Genomic DNA, 23,860 nt, shown 5'->3' on the forward strand with positions numbered 1-23,860 from the left:
GGGTGTTAAGGAACTCGCAACGCTACACAAAGTGCAGAGAGTTCTTCCTGTGCCTAACCAAAACTCTTTCCTCAGTCAAATTACAAAATCAGATCAATTGTTCACACATTTTCATTGCCATTTGCGGCACCATGATGTGTGCACATTGGCGGCCTTGTTTGCTTTCATAGCATCAGTGGCTGCACTTCAAAGGTAATTAATTTGTTGTGGAGTTCTTTTGGACACCCTGAAGACATGATAAGGTGCTACAGAATACCAGAGGGCCGATTTTTAAGGTGATTGACAAAAGGACCAGAGGTGACAAATAGAAAAACCTTTTTACACCACGAATGATTGGAATTCAAAATGCACTGCCAGATATGGCGGTGCACACAGATTCAATAGTAGACTTCAAAAGGGCATTGCAGGAATATGGGGAAAAAGGAAGAGAGTGAGACTAATTAGATTCCTCATCAAACAAGTCAGCACACACCAGATGGGCTGAATGGCCTCCTGTGCTATACTATTCTGTGATTCTATGAAAATGTAACTTCCTTCTTCTTGAGTACAAGCTCCAGAGAGCTACAGTCAGGGCTTAGAAAGGGGAAAACCATAAGGAGCAGGTAACAATGATTCACCATCCATTTTTGCAATTAACAAGCACAGGATCAATTGGAAGCTGATATAGCAGTAATATGTAGGAATTGGGGTCTGATTTCCAGGCACTCTGCACCTATCAAATTAAAACTGAGTCTTGTCTTAAGAGTAAACTCTGCCTTGTGCTACTAATATTATGAAAAAAAAATATCAAATTGCATGACCATGTACCATGACTTCAATGAATTGCAAGGGTCTATAATTAAGGAGAGGGTGACTGAACACCTTGAAAATTTTCAGCTGATCAGAGAGAGCCAGAATGGATTTGTAAAGGGTAGGTCAAGCCTGATGTATCTGGTTAAACTCTTTGAAGAGATGACTAAAACAGTGGACAGGAGAATCTCTGGATGTTATTTACAGCCTCATTACAGGCAGTTAGCTAAAGCTGAAGCTCAAAGAATGGAAGGCGAATTATTGACCTGGTTAGGAAATTTACTGAGTGGCAGGAAACGTAGAATGGGGATAATGAGCAGATACTTTAATTGGCAGAAAGTAACTAGTGGTATCCCACAAGGAAATATGTTGGTGTCTCAATTATTCACGGTATTGATTAACGACTTATGATGGGTTAGAAAGCCACATATCCAGTATTGTAAGTAGTGTAGATAGAAACATAAAATTACAAAGAGATATTGACTAAGTGAATGACCAAAATTGTGGCAAACAGATTTCAAAGTAGACAAATGTGAGCTTATCCACTTTGGACCAAAATAAGATAGGACCTAAATTGAATAAAACAGGGTACTTTCCAAATGGGGAAAAGCTAGGAACAGTGGAGACTCAAAGAGACTTGGGGTCAAGATACATAGGTCATTAAAATGCCATGAACAGGTACAGAAAATAATTAAAAAGGCTAATGGAATGCTGAGCTTCTAGAGGAAGAGAACACTGTGTGTAGAAGCATGCTTCAGCTGTACAAAGCCCCGGTTAGACCACACCTGGACTACTGCATGGCTTCTGTTCTAATGTTTTAATCACACATCCCTTATCTCGGAGATAAAAACAAAAAGCTAAAAGCTACTGCGGATGCTGGAAATCCAAAACAAAAACAGAATTACCTGGAAAAACTCAGCCTTTACTGGATTTAATTACTTTACATCTTTTAGTTTTTCCTTTACCTGTGCTGCCTGAAAGAATTTTTAACTGTTACTTTCTTCCCTTCCATTTGTTTTTGAACCATTGTTTATACTACCTTTACCATCTGAGTCCTCCCCCCATCCCCATACCTACCAGTTGAAAATCCTTGTGACTGCCCTATTTATCTTTTCCCCTACGACCCTGGTCTCAGCCTGGTCCAGCTGGAGCCCATACTGATGGTACAGTTCCTTTCTGTGCCAGAGTCCCATGAAATGGAATCCCTCTTTCCAACATCGCTCCTTCAGCCTTGTGTTCACCTCCCTAATCTGTTTATCTATGTAGCAATTCGCATGTGATTTGGGCAATAGTCCAGAGATTATCACCCTTGAAGTCCTGTCCTTTAATTTATCTCCTAATTTCTGGTACTCTCCCAACAGAACCTCTTGCCTACTGCTTCATATGATTTGGTCCCAACGTAGACCACAACAAATGAATTCTCCTCCTCCCTCTGCAATATCTTTTCAACTCTATTTGATGAATCTTCAACCTAGCACCAGGAAGGCAACATACCACGTGAGACTCTTGAGCCTGCTCGGAAAGGATGTATCTATCGCCCTAATTATTGAATCCCCTACAACCACCACATTAGATTTTCCTTTCTCCTCCCCTCTTTTGGACAACCTCCTACCATGGAGCCATGGTCTGTGTTTTGGTTATCTCTCCGAAAGTCTTTATCCTTATCCCCGCAGGTAACAAGCACATTGTACTTGTTGTATAGGTTTCTCGTTCTCTATTTCACCTATGTTCCCCTTATTCTGCACACCATTGGTCAAACTGACCCCATTTTTGACCTGCATTTCCCTATGAGGTGTGACCAAATTCTTGAGCAAACTGTCCTGATGCTGCTCACTCTCTCTCTTCTGTGTCTGAGTGTCTCCAACTTTACTTGTCACATTATCACTCCTTGCACCATGAAACCTTTTTGTCAGTTAACCTCTCCTGCCCTCTGCCCTATCACAGACCTTCCCTTTTGTTCTTTTTCCCACCTTTCCCTCTGTCACTTGCTCAAAACCTATTATACTTCTGGCTTTTCTCAGTTCTTATGAAATATTGGGCAAAATTTTCCTGCCGGCTTCGTGACCAAAATGTTGGGATCAAATGGGGTTCCGAGCTCGCTGCCAGTGAGGTTGGCATCCCAGTTGGCCTCCGTATTGGCCACCTCTCAGCTTGCCATTCTATGGGTGCTGCTGATACAGGTTATGGACCATGAGGATGTCTCAACATGGAGGAACCCTCGCTGGCCTGCAAAACATTAATTAAATAGCTGGGATATAGGCTGGTTGGTGAATCAGGGTAGAGGGAAAACTCCGCTGCTAGATCAGTCTCAGCTACGATTGGAGTATTTTGTGAATGCGATCCCATTTTGAATCATGGCGCCTCCAGCTCCAATGGCCTCACGGCCTGCCACAATAAGGCAGCTGCTATTGAGATGGAGGCCGCCGTAAGCAGCAGGGCATACTTCACCACCAGATAAAATGGCAGAAATAGCACAAAATCATTCCTAACTGGGGCCCTAACAATCAAATTAGCTTCCACTTATGTGGAGCCATCCCGACGCAGTTCCCCACTCTTTTCCTGGCTTCCCCAGTGTCAAAGCCCACCAACATAGAGCTGGGGAAATACAATCCGTTAACTGTTTCCCTCTCCACAGATGCTGCCAGACCCAATGACTATTTCAGCATTTTCTGTTTTATTTTTCAGGTTTCCAGCATCCAGGGCATTTTGCTTTTGTGTCTCTCTTCCTGAAACCTCTTTTGAATTGTACCCTCTAGGTTATATTGCCTCTCCTTGTCCTTTCTACCAAAACATATCACTTTGCACATCTCTGCATTAACCTGCACTTGCCACATCTCTGCCCATTCCACTAGGCTGTCAATGCCCTCTTGAAACTTATCACTATCCTCCTCACATTTCACAATACTTCCAAGTTTTGTGTTATCTGCAAATTTTGAAATTGTGACCTGTACACCCAAGTCTAATTCATTAATATATTTTATGAAAAACAGTATTGACCCTTGACGAGCACTACTCAATACATTTCTCCAGTCTGAAAAACAACTGTTCACCACAATTATCTATCTCTTGTCACTCAGCCAACTTCATATCCATGCTACCGCTGTGCCTTTTATTCCATGGGCTTCAGCTTTTCTGGCAAACATATCATGTAGCACTTTATCAAACACCTTTTGGAAGTCCCGAATCAGCTGCATTAACTTCGTCAACCCTCTGTTATTTCGTCAAAAAACCTCAAGCAATTTATTTAAACACTCTTTGCCTTTTTTCCCCTGTATTCTTTCACTGGCAAGGCCAGCATTTGTTGTCCATCCCTAATTGTATTCTTGAACTGAGCAGCTTGCTAGGTCATTTCAGAGTCATTGCTGTGGGTCTAAAGTCATATGTAGGCCAAAGAACAATAGTGAACCAGATGTTTTTTTTTTCCCTTACAATATGTTATTAATAGCTGCCATGGTGGGATTTGAACCCATGATTCCAGTGCATCAGCCTGGACCTCTGAATAACTGGTCCAGTGACATTACCACTACATTACCATCACTCCTAACAAATCTGTGCTGATTTTCCTTAATTGATCCACACTTTTGCTATTGACTATTCATTTTGTGCTGGATTAGCGTTTCTAAAAACTTTCCCAACATAGAGATTAAAATGACTGGTGTGTGGCTGCTGTCTTGTTCTCACATCCTTTTTTAACAAAGGTGTGACATTTGAAATTCTCCATTCCTCTGACACTCTATCTGTGTGATTGGAAGATTATGGCCAGTACCTCTGCAATTTCCATCCTTGCTTTCCTCAGCCTCCATGAATGCATCTCATTAGTCCTGGTGACTTCTCAACTTTAAGTACATCCAACCTTTCTTCTACCTCCTTTTTATCAATTTTTAGCCCATATTGTATCTCCTCTTTCACTATGACTTTGGCAGCATCTTCTTCCTTGGTAAAGACAGATGCAGAGTATTTGTTCAGTACCTCATCCATACCTTCTGCCTCCATGTTAATTAGCCCTACCCATACTCCTACAACCATTTCATTGTTTCTATGGCTATAGGAGAGTTCTGGATTCCCTTTGATGTTAGCTGCCAGTCCTCAATCCTCATAGACACTAATAATTTGTAAAAAGATACCTGAATTCTAATGACTGACTGAAAATATCACAACACAATTTCAAGCTTTAAGACTTCTACTGTAACAAATGAATGAAAAGCAACATTGACTAAACACAATTTTTCTAGGCAAAACTTTATACTTTAAACTACAGAGAAGAAGTTTCCACATTTAACTGTTCACACATCCAAATACCCACCTCCACCTTGTGGTTGTACTTTACACTGCCCAGTATTTTCTATGCCTGCCGGCATCGGGCATGTTTGGTGGCATGAACGGACAATATAGCATGATCGGTTTCACGATGGCACAAAACTAGATTGCGATCATGTGCTTCACCCGCCGATGATGGGCTATGTTCCCCACCATCATACGTCAGGAGCCTCATTGTAATACATCAGCATATAATTATAAGGCCAGCCCACCAGACTCATTCCGCCCTGTTGGATCGTCTGCCCACGTCAGTGGGAAAACATGCCGACGTGTTTCACAACAGCATATATAAGGCGTGCACTTGGCGTGCATCACTTCATTCTGGACTTCAAGGTTTGTTTGCTTACCTTTCTTCTATCAGCACTCGCAGTCATCACCGCCAGGCTTCACAGACAATTCACATCACTTTTATGGGGGGCTCACGGGCAGGTCTCTACCTACCGGTCCAGCCATATGCAGGTGGATTTTCAATGGCTGCAGAGTAGGGTTTGCTTGGGGAAGGGGGAGAAGTGGCATCAGGCAAGGGAAGAGGCTGCAGGCTGAGAGCTGTATTGGGGAAGGAGGATATCCCAAGGTTGTGTGGGGGCACATGTAATCTGTGCAAGTTGCCTGAAGATGGTGAGGGCTAAGGAGGCAGTCTCCAGAGGAGATGACGCCAGATGGACATGTGAGGGTGTGTGTGTGAGAATGGGTCGTGATGTCCCTTGAGCTGACAGTGAGTGAGATGCCAGTGAATGTGTGATGGGCTTTAGTGTGTGAGTTTAGAGTGATGAGATGGGTGCCATACCCTGGCTGCACAGATGAGATCATTCATCCTTTATCTGCATTGGATGGCCAAGCTTTTCAGTGTAACATTGGCACTGATCATCACTGCCATTGCCTACCAAGCTGGAGTGGTAATGCAGCCAGAGCGGGGGTAGAGGACATCACAGTCGGCCTCCATGGCATCCAAAAGGTGCTCAAGGGCTGCAGTCTTCTTGCCTTTCGGGGCCATGTCTTCTTTGCTGCAGACCTGGGCTGGAAGCGCTGAGTGCGGCTGTACTTTAAACGTGATGCCTGGCGTGATGAGACGGTGAGGTTGTAGTGTGGAAGGCGAAACGGAGTCCACCCACCATCAAAATTGCATGTTTCCTGGGAATGCATAAGTAATGTGGCGGGTTTGGGACGATACGGTGTGAAAACCCACCATCGCGGCCGGCGAGTAAAACCTGGTACTGCACTTAGTGCAAATCTGGGATAACTCTGCCCACTGTCTCTAAAATAGACACTTCATTCTCCAGGAACAGTGCAAAGTGATTCTTGGTGCTCAAGGGCTTCTTGCTTCCTTTCTTTTCCTTTCCCAGCCAGGAAACTCCTAATCCCCGAATTACTTTCACAGTAAGGGGCAAATTGGAGATTCTTCCCTCTAGCCAAGTTAGGTGAATCTTCCAGTCAACGTTTCAATTCTCACAAACTCAGTCTCTTCGATCTGACTGTGAGCTCCCGCCCACATCTCGTGTGGTGACCGACATGGCTAGTATTTTCTCTGCTTAAGATGCAGGACTAGCTACCTTTATCTTTCTCTCTCTCAGATTCTTGCGGACTGGCTTCCCTGTGAGGTTCAGAGATATCTTAATAAAACCTGTAAGCCGATACTACAATGGCTTTCTATGGCTTTGTATCCACGTAGAAATGCTGATTAATTATCTTCTAACCCTAATTCCATTCTAACCTGGAATTAAATAAACAGTTTTAAGTTTAACCATTTACAAAACCTGACATTCCTGACACCTCCCTGTGTCTCAGAGACTAACAGTCTATCCACCATCAGCACAACTGCCCTGCTTATTGTTCACAGGTGTGAATATCTTGCACCTTCTTCCCAGTACGATGGCTTGAGTCCCCCTTTAACCTTTAACATCCAAGCCACCCATGCTTGTTGTTGGGCAGAATTCAGAACATGTTACATGACCCCCTTCACTACTCCATTTTACCTTAAATTAAACAGACAGTCTCAAGACATCATAAACTTATCAATTTTGTATTGTGACACCAATCTCTTCTCATACTCTCTCTTTGCTCCTCTTATTTCCTTTTTATTTCCCCTTTGAACCTTCTATATTCAGCCTAGTTCTGTCTCACTTGTATTATCAATCTGACATACATCCTCTTCTGCTTCATCTTACTCTCTTTCATCATTGAGGCACCTCTGGCATTGGTTACCCTACCTTTTCCCCTGTGGGAATACACCTTGACTTTACCCGAATCATCTCCTCTATAAAGGTGGCCCATTGTTGAATTACAGTTTTTAATTATCCTTTCATGGGATATGAGTGTCACTGGCAAGGGCAGTATTTGTTACCCATCCCTCATTGCCCTTGAGAAGGTGTTGGTATGCCACTAAGTTTTACTTGCCAATCTTTGATTCCACATTAACTGAGCAGATCCTTTCTCAATCTACTGAAATTGCCAGTTCTCCAATGAAGTTTTTTTTGCTCTAGATTGCTTCTTGTCCTTTTGATAGCTAATCTAAATCTTATGATTACTGATCCCTAAATGCTGCCTGCTGACACTTGATCCACTTGACCTACCCCATTCCCCTGGACCAGATGTAGTATTGCCTCCTTCTGGATTTGGACATGAATGTACTGATTAAGAAAATTCTCCTGAACACACTTCAGAAACTCTTTCCCCTCTCTGCTCTTTACACTGTTACTAACCCGGTCTCTATTAAAATAACTGAAGTCTCACTGAACTAGTGTTTCAAGGCAGAGATATTTCCTACAGGTGTGGTGATCTGGGGCAATCTTGTTATCCACAAATTCCTACATATTGCAAACCTGTGCTGCCTTTTCTGAAGAAGAGTCATACGCACTTGAAATGTTAACTCTGTTTATCTCTCCACAGATGCTGTCAAATCTGCTGAGTTTTTCCAGCATTTTCTGTTTTTGTCCCAGATTTCCAGCATCTGCAGTATTTTGCTTTTGCCTTTTCTAATCTTTATTCATTTTTTTATTGTTAGCAATAATTTATTCCTAGAACTAGTAGAATCACTTACAGTCCAGCTTACAGTAGTAGAGAGATTTAGTTTGGTTTCAAATTAATATTTAATTACTTATTTAAAGTTGAGAGATTGGTTTATACTTAAAGTTAGAGTATGGATAATAAATTAAACATTTAGTTTCAGCTCCTTGGGCTCTACTACTCCTCCATCTGGGTTGTCCTGCGTTTGTTTTACTGTCGGCTCTGTGGATCTTTCTATTGCCTCTCTGGGTCTCCCATTGTGTTCTTCTGCCAGTTCTGGGGCTTTTTTTATGGCCTCCCTATTCTATAACTTCACTGACATGTGGTACCCAACACCAGGCTGGTCAGGGGAGATGAGAGTTGACTAGCAGTTTCTTCTCAATTTTTTTTGTCTAGCCATGATAAACTTTTGTCAGGAAGGCGGTGTGAAGTGAAGTATCAATGCACTGGGCTTACAACTATACTAATCCTTTTAAGTCAACAGTTTCTGAGAATTTGTTGATTATTTTTCTGATTGGTCCAGCCCAATATATTTGTAATAAAGCAAAATTCGCTGAAAGGCACTTAAATTAGATTTGATTAGGACCTGTGTTAATTAATCTGGGTTTGTGTTATTTTGTAACACTGTGTTTGTCATTCTTTATCATGAATGCTGTTTGTTTAAATTGTTTCCCTCTTTTTTTAGATGCTTTGCTTGTTCTGTACAAAGTATTGATTATCTTTTGTGCTTTGGCTTAAAGCTACCTGAACAAGATACGGAATCGGTATTTGTTTAATGGTGGTGAATACTGTATGAATGCAGAGACACGTGCAAAGCTGTATCTGTCATTTGTCTCTCAGTGGACTGTGGAAAACTTGTGTCAGATTCAGTCAGATATAGTGGCGCCTCTGCTTCTCTATTGGTGAGTACAGGCCCAGGCCTGGTAAATGTAGGCTAACAGTATTTAGTGCATATCTCTTTATATCTCAACAATATACTGTGTGGAGCAGAATCTATTAACTGCAAACTGCACTAAAGAATCTTTGTGCTCCTGTCATGAAATGGTTTAGCCGTGATTGTAACAGGACTAGATTTGACAGGAGTATACTTTAAAGCAAAGCAAAATGGAACATTTAAGATACATTATATAGTGATTAACATCAGTAAGGATTGAGGTGAATCCAAATCTGCTTTTGAAAAAAAGCCTTTTGACTGCTTGTCTTGCCTACACGGTTGAAGTTATTGGGGTATGGATGTAATATTCCAGTTCAAAAAAAAACTCCAGGCAAATCTTGCAATAGAAATATTTTTAAAAACATGAATCGTCACCCGAATGACTACTGACATCTCCACACGTATATTGTTACGAAAGTTTTCATTTTTATGTTTGTTTCAAACAATTTTAGGGGCCCGAGGTACTGTATTAATCAAGGATTTCCCATACGACAAGCTGGCATTGCCCTGAAAGATTGGGAAGATCGTCAACTGAGACCTATATCTGTTGTAGGCCCATTTGTCATGACACCTCCAAATCCTGCCAAGATAGAATGCATCCCAAAAGAGGTTGGTATCTCATGCTGGTTACCAATTCAGCGATCTCTAAAAGTTCTTTTTTTGAAAAGTTTATCAAATTATTTTTTTTCTACTTCACTATTCCCAATGGACACCTGCCTATTCTTCCAGTCTGAGATCGCTCCTATGAGTAGGTAGTGGTACAAATGCCAAAGATATCCTTGTTCCCATGGCCTTGGAAGGCTGGAATCGGTAGACAAGAGTAAAGTGAAATAGATGTAACTTCTTTCTTTTACTTTCTCTCCTCAATTTCTCTACCCACTTTTTTCTACTTTTCTGTTATGCAGACATTAGGCCCGAGGTGCTGAGATTTATTTTATTGCAAAAGTAGTGTAGTTTTGACATGGTGGTGGTGGTGGTGGTGGGGGGAAGGATCTGAGGCATAAGTCAGATTTGTAGAACTGCATCTGTTCTAAAATACATACTTAATTCCAGTAGAATTGACTGTTGGCAGAAGATGCCCCTACTCTAACTTATGTGTAAGTAACAGCATACTAAGGGCAAATGCTGCTGGCCTACTAACCCCAATGTCTAGGTCAGTATTGTACCTGACTTAGCCTAGAAAGAGGGCAAATGACCTACATAACTTACCAAACGAGGAAGTGCTTGAGCTCACAGGCTGTTGAACATCCATAAACTTTGTCTAAAAGACCACCTTTAACTTAAGCGGTTAGAAAAATTATTTTCTCAACTGTACAACCAAAGAGTGATTCCTCAAGCTGCCTTTTAACAAGCTCAATTGGGGAATATTATCTTTTCCACCCTTTTGTCATCACACAGACTTCTCTATGGATACCCATGGCGCCATACTCACTCCAGGTAATGTTGGATTGAGTTGTGTCCATCCTGGATATTGGCATTGAGGATGGCATTGAACTATGCCATTCAACTCGGGGGCACTGAGATGCTCCCCAGTGCCTCCATGTGAATGTGATCTTCATCAAAATGCTTCTTTTTAAAGTAAGATCTCAGAATCCCAAGCCTGTACACTGAGAAGTCAGAATTGACTTCTGCAGAGCCTCCATCCTGCCTTTTAGATTCTACTTTAACTTCTGGCCCTAATGGCACCATGTGGGCAATGGAGGGAGAAGTGCCATATGTGTAAAGCCACTGCAAGGAAAAGTCAGGGAGCAGATAATTTACCTTGGCTGCTCTGGTGAGGCGATTAAACTTCTTCTTGCACTGCAAAGAAGTCTTGTGTACAAGGAGGAGAAACTCGCTGCCACAGCCACTTTTATTTCCAAAATGTGTACCACCTCCTTGATGGGCCTGTTCCTCCATCTCTCCACCAAGCCCAAACAAGTTAGATTTCATAAAAGCAAAATACTGTGGATGCTGGAAATCTAGAACAAAAACAAAAATACCTGGAAAAACTCAGCAGGTCTGACAGCATCTGCGGAGAGGGATACAGTTGACCCTGAAGGGTCATACGGACTCGAAACGTCAACTGTATCCCTCTCCGCAGATGCTGTCAGACCTGCTGAGTTTTTCCAAGTTACATTTCATGCTCCATTAGTCTGTCATGAATACATGTAGGTCCACCTCCCTGAAGTTTGTCAGTTGATTCTTCATTCTAGCTACTATCCTTCTTGCCTGTGTTATTTGCTTTGTGCAGCACTCTCATAGCCACTTTAAGCAGCAGCAAGTTTTATATCTTGCTGATGAACCAGATCTCTGACTCTCATCCAGGAGTTTTCCTGCTCTCCCCTGCACTGCATTTTCTGCCTTTCCAGGTTATCTAAACACTAACAGGCAGGATTTATAAAGCCTGCCAATCTGCTTATTTAAGGTAACTGAACATTCAGTCTTCAGCAGGCACAGGGAAATGACCTGAAGACAAGCAAATATTCCACTGCTGAATAGAGTCCATTGACAGTTTGATACGATGTATAGGTTTACAAACATTGGCTGTTTTCCAGTACTTCAGCTAAGTGGCCATTACTCATTTGTGAGCTTTTGACAGTGAGTAGGCTATTTGACTATAACGGGCATCACAATTGAGCCTCATCTCACCAAGATCCAGTATCCTTGCCAGGAATCACCAGGAATAATAGGTAACCCTGGCTGATTTTCTCTTATGACACCGGGTGTAGAGGGTCTGCTCTAAGCCTGGCTATCAGCTATTGTAGCACTAACCAGAAATTGAAATATTCAATGTTCCCAGCCTAAATTAGGCCAGCTTCTCAATGGATAAATTGCTGGGGAGATCAGTCTATTTTTGAGGTTCAATTTATGGATCTTGTGGCATTTAGGAAATTTCTCCTCCAAGGGGATAGCTAGGGATGAAGTGGTGTGCCATTATGACATTGCTGCCATTCTAGAGAATTTTTAATGCGTACGGGGAACCATTCATGTGCCCTGCGCCACTGTCATAGGGCTATGCACGCCCAGGATGTCCAATGCCTTCTACTTGTGGGGTTGGGGAGGTGGAGGGGAAGGGTGGTGGATATCCGGAGTCTTCAGGTAGGGAATACCCTTGCTGTCACCGAGCCTCTTCTGTGGGCTATATGCCAACTTCTCCTGCTTGGTTTGCAGTTAAGGAATGCATGGCAAGAGCAATGCGAGAGTTGAGAGAGGAGTTGATTTAAGTATGTCCAAGTGGAAGAACATGTTTTGGGTTGTGCAAGACAGTTGCTCTGTTTAGAGGAGATGTGTGGGCATGGTATGGGATAAGGAGTTGTCAGTGCCCTTGAGCAGAGTTGTGTGTGAAGGATTAGGAGAGTGAGTGGAGCATTAAGAGGGTCAATAGAGTGGTGGTGCTCAGTGTGGGCAAGAAACAAAGGCACAGAGAATAAAAGTTTTGGACCTAGCTTAGTCAGCCATTGAACTTCTTCCAGCTGTGTAGTGCAGCAATCCTGGGTGTGAGGGAGTTGCCCTGGCCAATCCTCTCCAGATGCGACAAGCTGTCATTCTGAATAGTTTGCTGCCTGGCATAACTAAAGGTCTGTCATCCCTTGTTTTGAACCTCTTCAAGAGGCCTTGCATTGGAACAGGAGTAGGCTATTTAGCCTTTCAAGCCTGTTCTGCCAGTCAGTGAGACTGTGGCTAATCTGTGACCTAACTCCATATGTACACCTTTGTCCCATGTCGTATAAAGCCATTAGTTAGTAAAAATCTGTTAATCCTAGATTTAAAATTAACATTTGACTGAGGATGCATTGCCATTTATGTCTTCCTTTGTCTATAAATGCATGTCCCAACTTTATTGTTGAAAGAGCTGGTTCTAATTTTTAGGCTATGTCTCGGAACTAGTGGGAACAGTTTCTCCCTATCTACCCTATCAGTTGCCCTTAATATCTTGAAACCTTAGATCAAATCACCCCTTAACCGTTTAAATTCCAGAGAATACAGCCCTAATTTGTGTAATCTCTCCTCATAATTTGACGTTCAGAGCCCAAGTATCATCCTGGTGAATCACTGCTGCACTTCCTGCAGGGACAATATATTCTTCCAAAGGTTTGATGTCCAGAACTGCTCACAGTACTCCAGCTGTGCTCTAACCAGGACTTCTTATTACTTCTATCCCCTTGTATTCTAGTCTTCTAGATATTAAGTCCAGCATTCCACTAGCCTTTTCAATTATTTTCTGTATCTGTTCCTGACATTTTAATGACCTACTGATGTGAAGCCCTAAAGTTCTTTGGACCTCCATTGTTTCTAGCTTTTCAGCATTTCTGACCCAACCTCTTTAGCTGCAAAGTGGGTGACCTCACACCTGCCTACATTGAAATCAATTTACCACAGTTTTTCCCATTCGGTTAATCTATTAATATCTCTGTTGGGTTGTTTCCTATTCTATTTTGTTTCATTATTTCAAACACAGTCATCAGTTGTAACAACTGCAAATTCAGACCTATGGTTTTAATGAGTTCATGGTACATAATCTAACAAGAATACTCAGTCAAATCATACAATATGATTCCATATGTTTATATGACTATTTATTATTGAGTTCACTATTCACTACAACAGCTCAGGTACCTTTCGCCTTCCCCTGTCAGCCAACAATGGGGAACCCCAATTCCCCAGGAATTAATCTTAGGGGTAAATTTTCTGGACTCCTCCCCTATTCAAACCAGACAAATTTGGGAGTGGACAAGCTGGGACCCGCTACTGTCAAATGTCCATGAGACGGTCTTGTACGCTTGGTCTGGTGGATCTGACTCCAAGGAGATGAAACCCTATTATGATCACAAGTATGAACTATCCTGTCAGGACGGTATATTGCTAAGGGGAGCAAGGGTTGTTGTGCACCCGAGGTGGATGTAGGCCTTTATTAGCCGAGCCACATAGTGCCCATAGGCATTAGCAGAATGAAAATGATTGCTCGCAGCTATGTGTGGTGGCCTGGCATGGACACAGACGTTGAAACTCTCATCAAGAGCTGTCCTCAATGCCAGCAAGTGCAAAAGCTACCCCCCTCCCCCCACCCTCAGCTCCATTGCACCCGTGGGAATGGCCGAGTCGGCCATGTGTACGTCTCCACATCAATTATGTGGGACCCTTCTTGGGTACAATGTTCCTTTTGCTGATTGATTCCTACTGCAGGCGGATGGACATTTATGAAGTCTGGTCGTCCACGTCGGCTGCTACTGTAGATCGGTTGTGGCAGAGCTTTGCCATACATGGGTTGCCGGAGGTCCTTGTTTCCAACAACAGGACCAGATTTACCAGTGCAGAGTTCAACAAGTTCATAACCCCATACGGCATTACCAAAATCAGAATCTCCCCCTACCACCCAGCGTCCAATGGCTTGGCTGAGCGGGCTGTCCAAACGTTTAAAGCTGGGATGAAAAAGGTGGAAGGGATTCCATCAGTACGAGATTGCCCCGATTCTTATTCTCATACCAGACCACTCCACACACAACAACTGGCATTGCCCCCAGCAGAACTCCTCATGAAGAGACCTCTCTGCACCTGCTTGACTCTGATCTGGCCGAACTTAGAGGGGAGGGTGGGAGAAAAACCATTAGGTGCAGAAGACCAGGCATGATGGACATGGGCACGAAAGAACTTTCGCAGTAGAAGATGCGGTCCTCGCAAAGAACTTTGGCGATGGGCCAAATCGGTTGTTAGGCGAGGTCAGTGTTGTAATTGGACCCCTCTCCTGTAGTAAATTGGTAAACAGCCGAATAATTTGACGACACATGGATCATCTCCGCCAAAAAACGCCAACCCCACAAGGCGAAATGCAGTCATCACTTATCTGTGAATCAGCCCCACAGAAAGAGGGAAGGTCACACAACTCGGGAGTGTCGTTCGGGCCTACGGGGCCCGAGGGAGTCGGAGAGTCCAACCTGCCAGTGCCCACTGAGGGGCCTAGTGGGCAGCTGGCCCCTGAAAATAAGGTCTCGGAGGCACCAGCCGAGGTTGTTGGGCTACGACGCTCAACCCATCAAAGAAGGGCCCCTTGAGAGACTTGACCTGTAAATAGTTGTTGTGTAACTAGTTAGTGTTTTAAGTTTGTTAGTTGTACTTTTAAGTAAAGAGGGAGGGATGTGGTAAAGTGAGGTATCCTGTACCTTTAAGAGCATGCAAGTGTACTGGTCATGTGACAGCACTGACAAATCACTGTACAGCGTGGGCAACTGGGAACTGTAAGTCTAGTTCTGGAGGCTTCTGAGTGAGCACGTATGATCTGGTGCTCTGCCCTATGTCTCAATAAAACATCACTGTTTATTCTTACATCAGTCTCTCCCCGTTATTGATTGCAAGCAGCAATTGATGAGTACATAGGAAGGCGTGCTGTTAGAGTTCGGTTGGCCAACGAACTCGTTTACCCAAGACATAAAACGAACAAAGATCTCTGTGGGACACCACTAGAATTTCTGCACTCTCGTCTTGTTATCCCCAAGTGGTCCAATGAAGAGTGTCTCCTACACTGAAATTTCCTGGAGCTTACACTACTCAAAATCCTTTGTAACGGTATTACACCACATTTCATAACATTTTGCATGCCAATGAACCTACCCAGTAAATCTCCATATTACTCTGCCAGTGAATGATATTATTTCCAATCACTCTAACAACACAATGGACAGCAAGACAATTCCAGGACAATATTACATTTATGATAGGAATAAAAAAAATGTACTAAAAACTGAAGAGAGGGAAAGAAAATGAAACACAGAATCTACTGAAGGTGAGAGCTGAAAAAACCCTTTGTTTGTATTATATAGTAGTACTGCGTTCAGACCACCAAATTAGATTTATATTAACCACTATTTCTATTCATTAGCAAAAGCAGCCAAAGATTTGCAAACCGCGCCATCGGCAAAGGAAAGTTCCACAAAATAGACGATCACCAAAGAAGTGTTCCACTGGGACAATGTCCAATACCGCTCTGTGCGAACGAGAAGCTAAGGAGTAAGTTCATATGTCGTGCCAATTGTGGAATTGCTTGCTGATAGTTTAGTGACATGAGTTGGTGGCAAAAATAGATTTTGCCTAAGTTGGATTTTTAAATAGTAGTTTTTATTGCTAGAAACAGAATTTACAAGATAAACACTCGAGGTCACACCAAGTATTCATCAGCAAAACGAACCAAACAAGATGGCTACACAGGGCTCCCGGAAGATGTGAAGTTCTATGGCAAGTACAGTGGGTTATCTAAATCATAGAAACTTACAGCACACAGGGAGTCTATTCGGCCCATTGTTCTGTGCTAGATATTTGAAAGAGCCGTTATGACCGATGCAGTTGGTAAAGCAGAGTTATTTACAAATCCCAGAGGGAAACTTTAAACAACTGTCATAACCTAAAATTTTAAGTGTTATATTTGAGATGCGACTCTAAATTCAGGAATCAGGCCATCAGTTCTTGAGGTTTTACATTAAACTAACTGAAACATTTTATTAATTTACACAGGTTAAAAATATATATAAACATGGCTACAAATTACTACTATCATAACATTTAACAAATTCCCAAACTAATCTCCATTAAGGCAACAGCAACCCATTGAGTTAACCAAACACCAGGCAAAGCATTTTCACCGTACAAATTCAAAATGAGGTTCTTTCAGTGTGGAGCCAGCTGGAGGCTTACAGCTGCCTTTTGATCTTACATTGCCTCTGCCCTGCACACCCAAAAACTACTGAAATTATACCTACCACCACTGATTGAATTCAAATTCTCATTGTCTCACCAGTCTCTTTGAACTTTACCTTTTTACAATGAAACCCCTTTCATAGTACCAAATTTTATTAGTAATATAAACATATGGCTTGGTATCTGCTAGAAAGACATCAAATTTTCACCCCACTTCTTGAATGCTCTATTCAAAAAATGCAAATACACTCTACCTTTTCGTTTACATCTCAAACTAATACATATCAAAGCACACAGAGTAGCTGACTTAATCTAATTAAGACACACCTGCAGACTAAACCTCTATTTTAAAAGAAAAATACTTTCCAAGATATATATGTTAATAGCTTCATGACAGAGCAGTCATACGAGAGTCCCACATCCTTGTTCTTTGTCTCTAATCTGCTCAACTCCCTTTTAAAATTATTTATGTATCAGTTTCCACCATGTTTTCAGGTAGAACTTTCAAGATCCCGAAAATTCTCCTAATTTCCCCTCTAGGTGTTTTGCAAACAATTTTAAATCTATGCCCACTAGTTCTTGATCCACTCAATTTCCTCCGTCTGCTCTTTGAAAACCTCTCATCATTTTGGAAATCCCTATTAGGTCACCTCTTAATCATCTCTATTCCAATCTTTCCAATAGCTTCTCATAACTGAAGTCCCTCATTCCCTCCTTTGTACCCTTTCTAGGGCCTTTATATCTATCCTGAAGTGTTGTGCCCAGAATTGCCCCCAATACTACTGGAAACTGAGGCCCAACCAGCGAATTATAAAGTTCTAGCAAGATAGCCGTTCCGCTTGGTGAGTGGGTCAATAACCAGGGGCCATAGAATTAAAATCAACCTGCATCTTTTATAACCACAATAACTTGCGAAAATATAGTGGGCTGGATTTTAGGTGCCCCCCGTTGGGCATGTTTTCAGCAGGAGTGGGGGCATGGAAAATAGGTTAGGTGGCTAGCCCTACACCTTCCTGCCCTCCCCCGAGCTCACACCCATAATACATTAGGTGCCAAAATCAGCAGCCTGCCCGCCATATGTAAATAAATAATAAGAGTTATTTAGGCTTGTTAACAAGCCTATTGGCCTGAATAGCATGCCACCCAAGCTATAGCACACTTGGTGTGGGCAGTCGGGCAGGAGTGGGCAGGCCGTTTTTAAAGGCCAGCATGAACGAAGGCGGGAAGGAAGTTGTTGGGGGGGGGCACCTCATTTGCGGGGTGCACGCATCAGGGACACCCTCCTTCCCGAGATGCCAACCCCCTTCCTTCTGCGCTGCCTGCATCACAGAACCCCCAACTCCCCCCCCAGGAGGAGGGCGGGCACTGAAGTCAGCCCGGACGCGGGGGAGCATTGAATGAAAGCTCCCTGAAGGCAGAGAGCTGCCTCAGGGAGCTGACGAATTCAAATTCAATAAAACCAGATGTTAAGATCCGGAGAAAATGCCCGTGCATCAGAATGAGCCACCTAAACATTTGAATGATGAAATTTGTATCCAAACATTTTTATCTTTTTTAAATAAACCTCGGAAACCTCATCCCGCCCTTGGATGAGGTTTCCTGAAAAATGTAAAAGGCTGCCTGGCCGATTTGCCCGCCCGCCAACCGTAACATTGGATGGGCAGCAAAAAAAATCCCAGCTAATTGCGCCATTAATGGGCTTAATAAACCTAATTGTTGGCAGGCGCGCTGCCGATTCTCGTGTGTGCCCGCCGACCGAAATATCTCACGAGTGCGCGATGACGCTGGGACGCTCATCGACGTCATTGTGCGCTATTTTACGCTCGAGCTTGTTGGGCGCAAGCCTGCACACCGAGTGAAAAATTCTGGCCTATGAAACAAAAGTTGATACTGAGCCAGAAAAAGAGATATTAGGACAGGTGACCAAAAGAATGGCCTAAGAGTTAGGTATCAAGCAGCATCTTAAAGGAGGAGAGAGAGACAGTGATACAGAGAGGTTTAGCGAGAGAATTTCAGAACTTAGGTCTAGTCAGCTTACATTGCAGCTGCCAAGGGTGTGGTGATGGAAATACAATATACATGATCCGAGAATGAAGGATTTTTTAAAGCTCTTGTGGAAGGGCAAAGATACAATTGGATATTATTGAAACTAGGAGCAAGTCTAAGTGCGAATATACTTTGTTAAATGTCTTTTTAAGTGTATATTCAAATAAAAGGATCAGAGGAAAGGAAATTTGTTTGATAGGGCTAACATTAAAGGATAGATCTTATGCCTTAAATTTCTAAATGTGGGATTTGCTCTAAAACCAATTGTGATTCTTGGTAAAATATACACTTTCTATAAACAAACAATATTAAATACACATTGGACGATATACCTCTCACTTTCAAATATTCCCCGTCACCTTATAGTTTACAGCTACCTATTTCATCGGTATAGTTTGTTAAAGCATTCTCTCTATAGCATGCCTGTTACTCTAATATTGATATTCAGTACAGTGATTTTATAAGTTAACACATGTTGCTTTCTGTCTAAATAAATTAATCAGTTCTGTTTAACACTGTTTATAACGCACTGCTCTTTACAAGGATGAGAGATGACCTGGTTGGGGAGGCAACAATTGGGGGTCACAGTTTCAGGATAAGGGTTCAACCATTTAGGACAGAGATGAGGAGAAATTCCTTCACTCAAAACTTTGGAACTGTGAATCTTTGAAATTCTTTACCCTAGAGACCTGTGGATGCTCAGTAGATCTAAAACAGAGATTGGTAGATTTTTGGATAGAAAGGGAATCAAGGGATATGGGATAATGTGGGAAGGTGGAATTGAGGTTGAAAATAAGCCACGATCTTATTGAATGGTGGAGCAGTCTCAAATGGTCCACTGCCATTCCTGTTCCTTACTGCCTCAATGAAATAAACTTGTATGCTAATAACTTTCAATATAACATCTACTGGTTAAGCGTTCTGCCAGCATCAAAGATATCTTGATTTTTAATCCCTTTTATAAGCAACTTATTTTATGTCTTCCAGATATTTCTACTAAGTTGTCGATAATTCCTTTCCCACAGACAGCTTCCACCTTCAGTCAGCAATATTTGGTCTCAAGCCTCAAAAGTTCTGCAAGATTTGGAAGACCTGGAGTTACGTAAAGCGAAGGACCTCCGCAATTTGGAGACGTTAGTAAGTATTCAGCTGGAAACTTAAACCAACAGGAAAGAATTGAGAAAATCCTTACAAGGCAAGAGCTACTTTACATTTAACCGTACATTACATTTCACAGCGGGGGAAATACAACCTATTCTGAGCAAAATACAATGAAGATATCTTAACATCGGATCACAATTGACAGGCAGTGATCCGATGCTGCTCATTTGCTGGTGGTGGTTGTTGTGCTGAATCAGTTATTGTGACTGAAAATTTGTGACTGGGACAAGATGTTGTTGCACCAGTGATTTGAATAGCAGCAATAATGCTACATCTCCCTTAGGGATGATCTATTTTATTTTTAAATCTCCTGCTGAAATCATGCCCAAGGCCTGCCTAACTTGATTTTAGATCTGCCCTCCAAATATGCAGCCAGCATTCTATCTCCCATGAAGACTTATTAAAGTTTAAATTGGGCATATGCCAATTGTAAGACCCCAGTGCACCCTTCAGGCGCAAATGAGTGGTGCATCCACTCGTGCAGACACCACCCGAATTTACTGAATGTAGAACAACCTAACCAGCAGTTTTTAGAGAGACCCCAGCAGACTGCTCTGAAAACAGGATAGAATGTCACTAAATTTTGTGGAACCAGGAGGAATGTGAATGCTTCCACCTATTTGTAACCACTTTCGCTCCCGCCAAACAATTGATTCTCTCACCTGTAGCATTGAACGTGTCATAAATGTCTGTATAAATTAAAATATTAGTGAATCTTGGTGAAAAATTCCACTCCCATCCATTGGACATCATCTGTTTCCCACCTGTTGCGTGAAGGTAGATGAATCCTGGGAGTTACAATCACCTGAGTGACCCAGTGTAGGTGCTGCGGGATGAATGGCCTCACTGCTCCCCACCAGCCTGGATCCTGCTCCAGATCAATAATAGAGCTGATGTTGTAGAGCCCATGGAAGCATTGATTTAAAATTTAGGTGGATAGGGGCATTGAAAGCTGGCAAACTCAGCAGCACTGGAGAACAGGACTTGATGTTGGTTAGAATGATGGAACTTTGAACGAGTTGAGGTTTATAAATGGCAGAACTCTGGAGGCATTCAGGAATAACATTGGAATAATCGAGCCTATGAGGAGGCCTTGTGGCACAGTGGGTAGCATCCCTGCCTCTGAGCTAGAATCTCGGTCTTCAAGTCCTACTCCAGGACTTGATGGCCAAGTAAGTTGCGTTCATAACGTGGCCAAACAGGTTGATTATCAATCTGCAGATCCTTCCAACACATGCCAATGGCAGGCAATAAGAGTGGGAGAGATTCCTGGTCAGCCATGCGATGGAAAGAATGTTGTAGCCTCTACCATCACTATTCATAGCTCCAGGCTACAACATGCATGAAGTGTATGTTGCCACAGTAACCCGGACTCCCTGAGTGAGCTGTAACACACCAGTCAAGTCCAGAGGTGGAAAAGGTGTAGGTGAGAATTTCAGCAGCATCAAGGAGTTGAGATATGGTCGAGGTGGATGACAATGTAGCCATAGAAATTGGAAATTCAGCTCAGAATGACACAGAAGACTGGTTGCATATAACTGGGCTTAATCTGTGGGAGCTGCAAGGGATAGGGATCCTGTGCAACAGATAGGGATCCTGAGGTGTTGAATTTTATGGTAAGGAGTAGAGTTTTAGGTAGAAATAGTTTTAGCCTTGCTGATGTTGAGTTGAAGGGAATTCTTGCTGATTCAACACTTGGGTATCATTAAGATACATTGAACACTCTAAGCTCACTGATGCTGAATTAAAGAATCCTGCTTGTGTAAATTTCTTTAGATGCAGATAAAAAAGTACCATGAGGATTTGTGTGATTCTAAAATCGACGACTTGCTGCAGGCCCTGCACAATGAAAGCAGAACTGGATGCTACTTCACACATTTTTGTGAAGAAACAGGGAATGTGGTAAGTGAAATAAATCTCAGATTATTAGGCAATGAGCTTTATTACTTGATCTGAATGAAGTTAGTTTGAGAACTGGACTGAAGTCATGTTTTCATCTGAGAATCAACATAAACAGCACTTCCTAGCTGGCAGGTTAGAATCATAGAATCATGGATGGATGCAATATAGAAAGAGGCCATTTATCCTATCATGTCTATGCTGGCTCTTTGAAAGAGCTTTCTAACTAGTTCCACTCCCAGCTCCTCCACCATAGTCTTGTAATTATTTTCCCTTCAAGTATGTAGCCGATTCTCTTTTGAAAGTTACCATTGAACCTGCTTCCACCACACTTTCAGGCAATGCATTCCAAAATGCAAACATGGGTATTTTTTCCTTTGTGCTACTTCTACTTCTTTTGCCTATCACCCTATATCTCTGCCCTCTGATTAGTCACCCTTTTGCCACTCAGTAGCAATTGTATTCTTATTCCAGAATCAAGTAGTTATACAGAATGACTACACTGAATGGAAATAAGCCATTGCCATGTAGAATATAAACTAATATTTCTTCGTATCTTGCAGTTATGGAGCAATGGTGTGAACTTGTGGTTTGACCTGAAGGAATATCAGCGACTATTTTATGCAGAAATTTTTCAACCTTTTAAACTCAAGAGACAAGCTCAGGCAAGCTGCAAAATTCATATTGTTTTGATAGTCATCAATATTGGGTAACCCAGATCTGGATGGGTGAGATTAAAGAATATGCTAGGGTTGTAAATGGGAAGGGCAAAGAAACCAGCAGTGTTGCAATAGAGGGGGTAATTTTACCCCCCAAAATGGGAGGGTCCGTGTCAGATGGAATATTAATATTTTTAAAATTCCAAACCCAAACTCAACTTCCCCATCTTGAACTCGCTCACTTCTGGGCTGAGGCGAGAAGGGACAGGGTGTGTTGGTGGCCAATGAACTCCCAGGAGACAGGTCCTTCATTCAAATATTTTAATGAGACAGCATGCCTCAGATTCCATCCTCCTCCATCTTTAATGCTACCTGGCTACCCAGCTCCTAAAGGGAGATGAGGAGGCTGCACAAAAGAGGTAAGAGGTTTTTTTCAGCACTGCTTGTGGGCCTGGAGGAGCAGGAGTGCATCATCCTGGCCTCCCAAACTAACCTGCCTTCCTTTCTGCCATTGGTCTCGCCCCACAATCAGCCAACCTTCCCAAACCATGTCTCTGCTCCCCATCTCTCTCCGATCCCCCGATCGCTTCCTGACAATATTCCTTCCAATTCCCCTTTGCTGTGCACAACCTTTTGTTGCACAATGCAGCTCCTTCTGTGCAGCCACGTACGTGAGCATCTTAAAGGGACTGTAGTTTATGTGCGGACTGGTATGGCCCTGTGTGGCATACTCTTGATTCTGCGGCCACACAGCAATGCAGCTTAGAGGGAATGTTGCTCCCCAACCCTCCAACCCACGCTGTACCCACTGCCATGTCTGCCCCATGATCTCTATCCCGAGGAGCAGGAAACCCTTTCCGGTGCATTTTCTGCTTGACAGAGAGCCAAGCCTGTCAATCAGGCTGGCTTCTGGGCAGAGAACCTGTTAAAAATATATATACATGGTGTACAGTTAAAACTCCTCAGCACTTGGTGAAACCCAGACTTCCAGATCCCCAATCCAAACTCCTTCCCAGCATTTGCAAATTGAGGCAGTGGGTACAACAAAACTGAGATATTTTGTCTGTTTTCTATTTAATGAGTGTTCCTTTAAAGATACATACGTAGCTTTTTAAAATCAGCCGCAGTTCAATGCTTGTAACGAGCTTAATTTCAATACAGTGTTGCAAGTTTCAGGTTGAAGAGAGGAATAATTCAGACTTAAACAATTTTGTATCGATATGCCATTGAAGTTAACGGAAAATAAACAGGCGATTGCTTAACAGGCAGCCAATTCAATATTGAACATTGGTCTCACTTACATAGGGCCAACAAGCTGCAGGCATTTGCTGGGCACATCGTTGAGGGGAGTGTGGTGGAACAGTGGGGTGCAAGGGGTGGGGGG

General features: G+C 42.6%; 1 protein-coding gene across 1 annotated transcript in view; it reads left to right on the top strand.

The window, feature by feature from the left end:
- The first annotated feature begins 9,512 nt into the window (after positions 1-9,512).
- LOC144679408 (regulator of G-protein signaling 22-like) overlaps positions 9,513-23,860 on the top strand; it is a 43,164-nt gene continuing 28,816 nt past the window's right edge. Inside the window, exons 1-5 of the mRNA XM_078539766.1 lie at positions 9,513-9,652; positions 15,906-16,027; positions 19,783-19,894; positions 21,695-21,820; positions 22,381-22,482. Coding sequence (XP_078395892.1) covers positions 9,608-9,652; positions 15,906-16,027; positions 19,783-19,894; positions 21,695-21,820; positions 22,381-22,482 — 507 coding nt within the window. The 5' untranslated portion in view covers positions 9,513-9,607. The remainder of the gene's footprint in view (positions 9,653-15,905; positions 16,028-19,782; positions 19,895-21,694; positions 21,821-22,380; positions 22,483-23,860) is intronic.

This window comes from Cetorhinus maximus, chromosome 4, assembly GCF_964194155.1.
Source record: "Cetorhinus maximus chromosome 4, sCetMax3.hap1.1, whole genome shotgun sequence".
Classification (NCBI taxonomy): Eukaryota; Metazoa; Chordata; class Chondrichthyes; order Lamniformes; family Cetorhinidae; genus Cetorhinus; species Cetorhinus maximus.